At 38.7% G+C, this 10,295-nt stretch overlaps 1 protein-coding gene across 1 annotated transcript in view; it reads right to left on the bottom strand.

The window, feature by feature from the left end:
- Positions 1-449: 449 nt before the first annotated feature.
- The window catches only part of LOC139723367 (cyclin-dependent kinase 14-like), a 124,680-nt gene continuing 114,834 nt past the window's right edge, over positions 450-10,295 (bottom strand). Inside the window, exons 6-10 of the mRNA XM_071634622.1 lie at positions 9,235-9,355; positions 4,472-4,565; positions 3,596-3,708; positions 2,605-2,744; positions 450-1,286 (exon numbers count right to left, since the gene is read on the bottom strand). Coding sequence (XP_071490723.1) covers positions 1,222-1,286; positions 2,605-2,744; positions 3,596-3,708; positions 4,472-4,565; positions 9,235-9,355 — 533 coding nt within the window. The 3' untranslated portion in view covers positions 450-1,221. The remainder of the gene's footprint in view (positions 1,287-2,604; positions 2,745-3,595; positions 3,709-4,471; positions 4,566-9,234; positions 9,356-10,295) is intronic.

The following is a 10,295-nucleotide window of genomic DNA, read 5'->3' as shown; positions in this document are numbered from 1 at the left end:
CTTAATCCATGACACAACGCTCTTAATACATTGTACATGTATGTCTTGACTGCTACAGAGAAAATGAGACTGGGACAATATGATAAAAGTAATGGCTAAGGTGCCTAAACATATCATTTACTTAATGTTTTGTTTTGTTTTTGTTGTAGGATGGCATCTTGCACTAATGAAGCGCACAAATGATTAGTACATGGATAGTTTCTGTAATAAATTGTGTCTCAAGAGCACAGGGAACCGCACCATCTGCAGTCAGAAAAATCAAAAAACAAAGTTCGAGTCTCAGATTACCTTGTATTGTATGGGGAGATGAAGAAATGAGAAAAAATTATACGCCTTATGCCACTGTACTGATCTCTCCCTTTAAGCAAATCCAACTGTACATACATGTACTTCTAGATGTATCTATATGAGTGCCATTAGAGGGTACCAATTACTCTGCATTAAAAAAATGCAATTTCGAAAGATGCTCAAAACGGTATTCTTTTTCAAATTTTGTCAAAGACACTATGGTCAATTCACCCTCAAAAAGGGACGACAAAAATTACTTGCAATATGTTTCTATCTGACAACATACTTCAAGGAGCCTGTGTGCTTGTGTATCAATCATGTATGCTATCATCCATACATTACGCCTGGTCTCCAACTAATATTTGGAAACATTTTTGAGCTATGAGGCTTGAAGAACTACAACATCAGAGATGCATCTTGACTGAATGCTAAAGCGAGATCATGGAGAATGACATGGTGTAAATTCATTGAAACTGCCCATTCCACACAAATACTCAAAAAGATTTACGATCAATCTCGAGCGTCTTACAATGTCCCGCATTGTTCCTGTACGGCATTGATATCCAGCACATCGGATGTCTCACAAAGATGGACATGCGTCATCTTCTGCGAGTTCATCAGCGAGGAAATCTGACAAGGTAGACCAGTAGTGATTGGTCCATTATGTCCACAGAGGACTCAACAGTATTTGTTTGTCCAATCACAAGCAGCGTTACAAAGTGATGTTAGAAATCTGCTCACATACTCGCAAATGGTCACTAGTCTCCTGTGAGTACAGCTTCAAACCATAAGTCCTGTATAATATGGCAGAATCTGCTTCTGATCTTCCCACTAGTTCATCGTGAGAGCTGATCCACGATTGGTCCATTCCGACCATCCCTAGGCATCGGCATGGAAATGTTGTCCAATCAGGGAAAAGCTTGTTCAAGCGGCTCACTTGGCAACTGTGTTCTTCTCCGGCTCAAGTTTGATGCCAGGCACATTGAAGATGGAAGATCCTGATGTTGAGAAGAAAAGAAGACAGAAAAGAAAGATTGATTACGGGCATTCGTCCACGATGCAACAGATCACATCCCTGACAGCATCCATTTAAGAAATCCAAATCTGCTCTGAGTTTCTAGCAGAGCAGTCATAAAAAATTATGTGAAGAGTATTAAACATCGGTGGGGTGACAAGACCTTGTATCTGCAATTTTGGTGAATATGACTTTTTTGTATTAATGGTCAAATAATGGGTTAAGTGATGTCCTGTCCAAATCCCAACTGTCTAACTCCAAAAATGAAGCCACCACGGCATGTCAAAAGAAAGGCTATCCCATTTGCCACAGTGCTTTGGCAGCCATGTTTTTGGCTCTCCTGAACATTTGACATTTTGTAGATACGAGGTCTTGTCGCCCCAGCGACGTAAAAGTCCTTTCTCAATTGAAATTGCTTTGTGTTGAATATAATTTCTTCAAAACGTCTCCATGTCTTACACACACAAATAATATTGCCATTGCACATCACCATACAGTTGTATCTACAGGTCATCCCGTACTTCAACCTCCCCCACTCCTCCCCATCCCAATATTAAAAGAATAATTTCCCATCTCTCACTAAGTTACCACATGTACTCTCCCAAATACAATAATCACAATAAATCAATATAATCCAAAATATATAGACATACATTTGACAGTGGAAAAAGAAAATGAGCAAGTTCATAATCTATATGAAACTAATTGTTCAAAAATCGTAGTGCATTTGAAAAAAGGAATCTTAAGAAGAGGAGACAACAAAGTATTGATTGCTCATAAAAGTCATGAAGTGAAATATTCCAGACTGCCTATCTCCATCTATCCATTCCCCACCCCTCCCAATCTCTCACTCTTTTCCAACCCCCATATCTCCGCCACCTACCAACCCCAAGTGATACCCATCAAGATTATTTCCCCCCATGTCCCACTCACAGTCAGCTAGCTCAGAGACCATGGCAAGTGGACTATGATGTACTGATTAAAGTGATTCTTTACTGATCATTTCAACCTTTCCATATCCCCATCTCTTCCTACCACCCCATCCCAAGTGATGCCTATAATGATCATCTCCCCCCCCCCCCCAAAAAAAGAGTCCCAATCATAGTCAGCTAGCTCACAGAATATGGCCAAAGGGATTATGATGTAGTGAATGCTCATGTCAAACAAGGGTTAAGACAATAATTCTTAACTTAACATCTACACCTCCCAATTCCCCATTACCTCCTAATCCGACAAAACTCAAGTACTGTCCCCTGAGGAGCATTCGATTGGGGTATGGGAGGAGGGGTGGTCCCACTTACCGTGAGGCAGTTCGAAAACCTTGGGAGGGAGATCTATGAAGTACTGACTGCTCATGGCCTGCGTGGTGGATATCCTCCTCCGCGGCTCCAGCTGTAGCATGTCGGTGAGGAGGCTCTCTGCTCCCGGTATCAACATGATGCTGCAAGTGATGAGGGAGGAGGAAGAGAAGAAGGAGATTTGAAGTCAAGGAGATGCAATACATCTTTACAACCACATCGAGTATGATAATATGCCCTTCACTTGAACTGACAATAAATACAGGCAACTCCTGTTAACACGATGCCCTCGGGACAGGCTATTTTCTTTCATTATATCAAAATTTCATCGTAGCCAATCAATGCAGAATATAAAGTTATATTGATAACAATTTTGGGAGCTGAATTGTGGTGTAGTTGTAACGAGAATTTCACTATAAACCATGTTCGTTTTAATTGGAGTGCACTGTAATGATAGCACCTTGCAGTGGATTCAAAACCTATACACCTCTTGGACCAAAGCCCAATCCAGAAACATTACAGTCAAGACATAGGTGGTGGTTTAAAATCATATTTGCTAAAAGAAGACAACCCAATAAATACTTAATGATAATCAATGCATAGATTTTATTCCTCAATGATTCTTACTTTAGTCATCCCATCCCTCTGTATGTATAGCTTTAACTCTTTAAAAATGAGATCATGCTTTTATGAACGTTTATTTACAAAATATACTTCACACATCTTGACCTCTCAAATGACACAACACAAATTTTGAGACCCCCTTTATAAACACATTCCCTCTCTACTCATCCCCTTACCATGAAATAAAAAATATTCATTTTTTTTTCAGAGGACAAGGAAAATACACTGCCCTGACAATTAGGAAATAGGAGACTTCTTCTGAGTTACATCTTGGCTTTGCATGATGGTTTTGCAAACGAGCACATCTTTGGGGTTACAAAGATTTGTACCATTACTGGAGAACTATTGGGGGAATAAATAGACCACTCACTTGGGTAGAACCTCACAGAACTGCTTTGGCTTTCGGATTTTGGCGGTGGCTGTCTTGTAGTTCGGTAGTCTTGAGACCCCAGGCCATGTGCTTTCAGTTGGCGTTCCAAGGATCTGCGGGGGGAAAAGAGACAAAAAAGAAAATTGCTTGAAACTCCTGGCATGACATGTTGGGAGACTAGCTACCGCCATCATGGCATTTCTTTGAAGCGCTCAAGCCGCAATGTCACTCACTAATGTGACTCAACTCCAGAGCAACAGGTGCCATGTGAGGAAAAACCACCTGTTGCTTTCAGTGACGATGCTTGTATGTTGAGCTGTGACAAGCTCCTAAACAAGGATGTTAAAACAAAGTTGAACATGAAGTGTCTGGTGCCCTAAATTTGCCCTTTTTGTTCTCATATCAAAGCAGTGAGCAAAAAAAAAAAATGGTATTGAAAAAGTCAAGGTTGCGTGTTCCGCTACTTGAACTGACTTTGAACTTTAACTCGTCATTCCCAAAAAGTGTGAGCTGGTGATATTCTTGGTGCTTGCCTAGATCATTACAATTCCTAACCTAGCTGTTCAAAGATGTATCATACTGAAAGTTTTATGTGTATTCCGCTACTTGAACTGACTTTGAACTTAACTCGTCTCCAACAAAGTGTGAGCTGGTGATATTCTTGGTGCTTGCCGAGATCATTATGATTCCTAACCTAGCAGTTCAAGATGTATCATGCTGAAAGTTTTATGCCAAGATGTCTGCACTATATCTTGAATCTTATATCAAGCTGGGTGTGTTAATGCATAGATGCATTGGTAAATGCAACAAATACTTCCTCATCAGTGAGCATGTTCACGTGTTCAATGTTTACCTATCTTGTCTTCTTCATCTCACCTTAAAGATCTTCTCCAGCTGGTCTTGAGCATCTTTCAAACCCGGGAAGGCTGGTTGGCCCCATAGCATTTCAAGGAAGATGCAACCAACACCCCTGCAAACAGATGGAGAAAGAGATATACAAAAAAATTAAGAAACAATCTGTTTTGTTTATAGTCTTGTCAAACATACACTCACGTATCCATGGGGACCTCATAAAGTTAACTTGTATGAAGTAATCATATATCATAGATTACATCACTTTGTAACAGAGTTGTTGCATGAGACTTCGGACATATTCTAGAATTCTTTGATTCCAAAGTACCTTCCTTGTCTCATGGTCATTCCGCATTCATTTCTTTTTCAAGGAAATGGCAGTCTTCACGTAGGCATGCTCATTGCAGAAATGGAAAGGGAATAATTCTTCGAAGAGAAACAACATTCTAGAACATAGTGCAACATGACTTTATCCACCTGTTTTGTACCAATAATGGACATGGTGTGTAGAGTTATTATATAGTTCGAATTATGGTGAGGTGTTCATGAGTTCACAGCACACTTTTCAACTACAGTGGGGCAAAGTGCATTTTGTGTTGAGAGGAGGAACTTGGTCATGTGACACAGTAGAATGTGTGTGGTTTAGTGGTAAGGATCACCCATCACATCCCTGTTTTGTTTTCTTTGTGGGTTTCATGTTTCCTGACACTTAATCTCCCGCCACAACCACTGGTTCCTCAACAGCTGCTCTTTCACGAAGTCATTGACGGTAGAAAGTTTAATCATCAAAGACTCTTACAGGTATTATATTTTCCACATCATGGTTAATGTACATCAGTTTATCATAATTAATAATTCATTTATTCCTGAATTCCTGTTTCATTAAGTGTCTAATGAAGTGGGAAAAATGATATGCAATAATAATAATTCAAAGACCTCTGGTTTGAAGTAATCTGTGTTCTCAAAAACACTATTACATCTTTAAGGGGGTAAAAGTTACTTTGAAAACCTAATTGATTCATTTTCATTATTTGCAGCTTTGCTTCGCAAGAGCATTATGCAGCCTCTATGTGACAGAGAGGTTTATTTGCAACAAACCGCTATTCAGACCTCAACTATCCTCCCAATAGCATGCATGTAATTGTAGATTAAATTGCACCTTAATGCAAAGAAGATCACTCTTTGTATATCAAAATGAACTTTTCAGCTAATAGATATAATATCTTAGGTCCGTGAGTAAACTTTGAGGCTAATAATCTCTGCCTTTCTGTTATGTGATAACTCCTCTGAGATTTCCCTGAAAGAAAAGGAAAACCTCACAATTATTTGTGGCTTAACGTTCCCCAAGAGCACACACACACATATCCTATTTGTGACAGAGATGTTTTGAAGCAAACAAGCACATCATCTTCATAAGAAATGATGATTTGTTAAAGTGAGAAAAATTGACAAAAGAGAAAGAGAATGTGTGTGAATGTGTGTGTATTGGACACATTCCTAGGGTGTGGAATGTAAGGAAGCCTGAGACACTCTCAAATTTAGGCATTTTATTTTGCAGGGTTTTCTCTCTCTCTCTAATCACCCAATATCCCAAGCTTCGACAAACAGGAACTCTTTGGATCCAAAAATAAGCTCCAGACTGCAAAGTCAATTTCACTTCCAATGCCCTGGGGAACATAACACATTCACTCCAACATCATTAAGACCTTTCTTGACTCTCTGTGAACCTTCATGACATCACATTTGAGGCGACATTGAGACCCAAAATATCAACCATTTTCTCCTGTGACTAGAAGATACCATCTCCTGATACAGCTAATTGAGAATTTCCAGGCTGGGAGTCACAACGTCTTTTAGTTTGATCTCATGAACGATGGAGTGATGTCGCTGGAAATTACTAAAGAAGTGCTTTCTCTTTTATTTTTCTCTTATATTTTTTTTTCTCAATGTATGCTTGTTTGTGCCTGGTTCCTTACAATAATTCAATTTCTTGTTTTGTGTTTTGATTGCCTTACAATTCACCCTTTTTGTTTTTGGACAGGATGGCTAAACAAGCGGTAGGATTTCCAAATAAGGACTCAAAATTGGCAACCTGTCAATGACTTTCCTGACTAGAAGTAAAGGTGTGTGTGTGTGTGTGTGTGTGTGTTTATGATGTCTTCCCTTCCTTGGAAAATGACAAAAAGCCAATAATGCTCATTAAACATAAAATGGGAAACATATCATATGTAACTGCTGCAAATTGTGAAAAGATACAAATTGCTTGGTTTTCTTTTTATTGAAAGCATTATTATACTTTATAATCATGGTACAATGTATTTTATACTCATTGAATTTGTACTTTCAAGTCAATAACTACCTCAAAGAACATTTAGTAATTGTGTTGTTTCCCCAACAATCATTGGAAAATCATTTCTATGTATATATAAATATATACAACTGTAATAGAGAGATTGTATGTGAAAAAAAGCAGCCACAAATTTATCCTAAACTGCCATTGAGAAGTCAAGAGCACTCCTGGTATATGTCATGCAAAGTTTGCCTCATTTCACATGAGTCACTATGTGTTACTGTTAATGCTCTAAAGAGCAACTGTCAAAACTAGCGGGGGGGGGGGGGGGATTTACTTTCAGGTGGCAAGTAACAAGTTAATCCACAGGAAGTTGCTACAACCTCTATCAATTACTCATTGTAATTGTTGTGCACAGGGACATCATTTTTTTTTTCTCAGCTAATTTTCACTTCTCCTTCCAATCTGCTTTGTCGAGGTGCGATGTGATATGATGATAAAAAGCGGGGTTTCCGTCATGAGAGGGTTCAGCTGACAAAAGTCTGTGCCAAGTGGGAAGGGCATATTACAACCTGTGACTGAGTGGTAAACTTTTGGCACAGCTGTGTGTTACTGGATCAATGCATTAATCTTGCCAAATCTTTCCCCCGAAGCACAATTCTGTTTCTAAAAAACGTGAATGCTAAGCATCACTCGTGAGCAATTGTCCCCCATATCACGTTTAAAAAACAAAAGTGATTGATTTGATGAAATCTCGGTAGGCGAGATTCATCGGCAAATGCTGCAAGATATGTGCAGTTAATAAACAGCTGAGCTACTGTACATGTGTACCACTGAATGTCATGATAGCATGTTTAATGACAATTTTAATTTTTAGTGGAAAAATGAGCAAAGAAAATGGGACTCCATAGGGATCTTTAATCGTAATTTTAATGAAACTTTTGAAGAGTGAATGTCACAAGGTTAGTAGAAAATCAGTGCTGAATAAATAACAAAACATGGAAATATTTCCTTTTTTTCTGTGCTATATGCAAATGCGCAGTTACATTCAACATTAAGTACATCCAGTTGCCTTGTACTGTATGTAAAATAAAACACCTATCTTGATGAACAGCTGATTACACCACCCCAGAAACTATTATCAGTATTATCATAATCATTGCCACTATCTGAACTGATTATACCATCAGGCGAATGAACCCTTGCATGGTTAGAATGTACCATAATTTAACATTTTGCTTTATTAACTCATTCCTGCAGGAATCTGATATCAAATTATTGAATTGATTTCTGGCTTTGGAAAACAAACCTGTATATCTCTCTTTTAAACTCTATCTAGGCTGTCATAGATTCTTCTACAACTAATGTAGAGGAGTTAAAAGGTGATTTTTTGGAAGGGAAATCTGTTTATCCCTTTGAAATCTGTATATCAAATATACCTTGAAAGTCTGATCTGACTAGCTACATCACAGGTGGTGTGGTACTGAACATCGCATACATCCTTTTGCTAATGAGAAAATCACACATTGATCGAGATATACAAATGAATAAAAAAGGAAGTTTATTCTAGTGTTTAGGAACATGTTTGAAATGCTTCAAAAGTCAGCACCGCTTTTCCAGAAGCCGCAATTTCCTGACAGTGTATCAAAGTAATGAATATATTCAACTCTATCAAATAAATGACCAGCTATTGGTCATGCTCTTTCCATTTCCGACACTTCCCTACGTCCCCACTCCCCCTCCCCCCCCCCAAAAAAAATCAGATTTCCGGAATGCCAGTGACCACATGTTAAGACCATGTGGTTCATTTCCTTTTTGCATGCCAGATCACTACCCTCTCCCTCATTATTGGGGGGGGGGGGGGGGATTAAAAAGGGTATTAATTCTTTTTTCCAACAATTTACTATCAATGGTGTCACCTGAAGCTCAGTCCAGATACATCAGGCTTGTAAATTTCAATACACGCAATGTTTTTCTACTCCTTCCAAGACTAAATTAATACACTTTTTATGTACGACATTTTTACAACTTTTTATTTCTCAGTGGAAATCCTCCAGCTTTGCACAGCTATCTCATACCATCTATATATAGACTGAACATACAACAATGTACAATGTATAAGCCTTCCTCCACAAATCCATGGTTAATATTCTTGATCTTTCCTGGGGGACTTGGTGATTCTGAATCCACTCAGCAGTGTAGACAGTGTTAAAATACCATACGAAGATACTGTAGTGTCATTTATTTCCCAAAGGCTTGCCCTGCATAGCAAGTTCTTTATTTATCGACACTTTCCTTGTCTTGTAAAATGGGACGCATGCAGTACATATGTTATATTTCCCTTTGTGAACTACTTCTACATGATGTCAATGCCACTTTGATTTTGATGCAGGGTTAAAACCTACATTTGCAGAGACTGACAAAGTCTCTGCAAAACATTCCAATCATGTTGCCATGGTAACAGATACCATCTTTAAGACCAGGATGAGAGGCTCACCAGATATCCAGTTGCGTTGAGTAGTCGGTTGATCCCATGAGAACATCTGGTGGTCTGTACCATAGCGTCACCACCTCGTGAGAGTATGTCCTGCTGGGTATAGACTTGGCTCTCGCCAGACCTGTTGAGCACAGGGGGGAAGGGAGGGGGGTTAAAGGAGAATGGGGGGGGGGATGGAAAATGGGTATGAGGGGAGAGGGATAGGGAGGGGGAAGGGTGTTGGCAGGATAGGTGAGATGGAAGACAAAGAATGAATCAGTATTAATGATTACTCATTTGGACATGCTGTGATCAGCAAATCTAAAATACTCATTTCATACTACTGCATGCACATGACATCATACATGGCAAAGTCTCCAAAACATGATTTCAAATCCAGTCCTCCTTACAAACAAGCAAAGAAGATATTGATTGACACATAAATCTATGAATTTAAGTACATCTTTGAAAGTTGAATTGATTCTCATTTTTTTTTTGATGATCATTCAATTGACCCTCTAAAGCATTAACCTTTAATCTGGAAATGTTCGCATTTCTTCCAACCTGGGCCTGCTCTTTAAAATGATCTTCTAGTGACGGATATCACACAATGTGCTAAATGATGGTTATACCGCTAAGGATGAGTCCTGAGTATACTCAGGTAAGTGTTTATGGGAAATGCATGTTGTAGCAAAATCAGCCGGTCCTCAAATAGTCTAGTAGGAGGAAGGGGTTCCCATGCACCCCGAACATATATTTTTTTAATCTACTTCATCTAGACCAGTTTTGTGCGTAGATTTCAAAAATGCAATGTTAACAGGTCAAATCGTGTCCCATAGTGGTCAAAAATCCGTTTCCATGGTAACGCATAGTGAAAATGTCAGTATCTCATAAAAATACATGTAACCTTTGATAAAATTGTCCAATTATCATGGCTTTGGTATCAAATTAAAGAAAATTAAATTATCTATATGATGATACCAATTGTGTAGGGGGTTATACCAACCTTCATCTTAATTTTGAGGCCAGAATACAATTTTTTCACATTTTTTAGCAAACATGCAATTGTACCATAAAACTTA

Source organism: Diadema antillarum, unplaced genomic scaffold (genome assembly GCF_040938485.1).
Source record: "Diadema antillarum isolate AM-2024a unplaced genomic scaffold, OU_Dant_1.0 scf00000187, whole genome shotgun sequence".
Lineage (NCBI taxonomy): Eukaryota > Metazoa > Echinodermata > Echinoidea > Diadematoida > Diadematidae > Diadema > Diadema antillarum.
The sequence above is the reverse complement of the archived record's forward strand: the minus strand, read 5'-3'. Positions and strand labels throughout refer to the sequence as shown.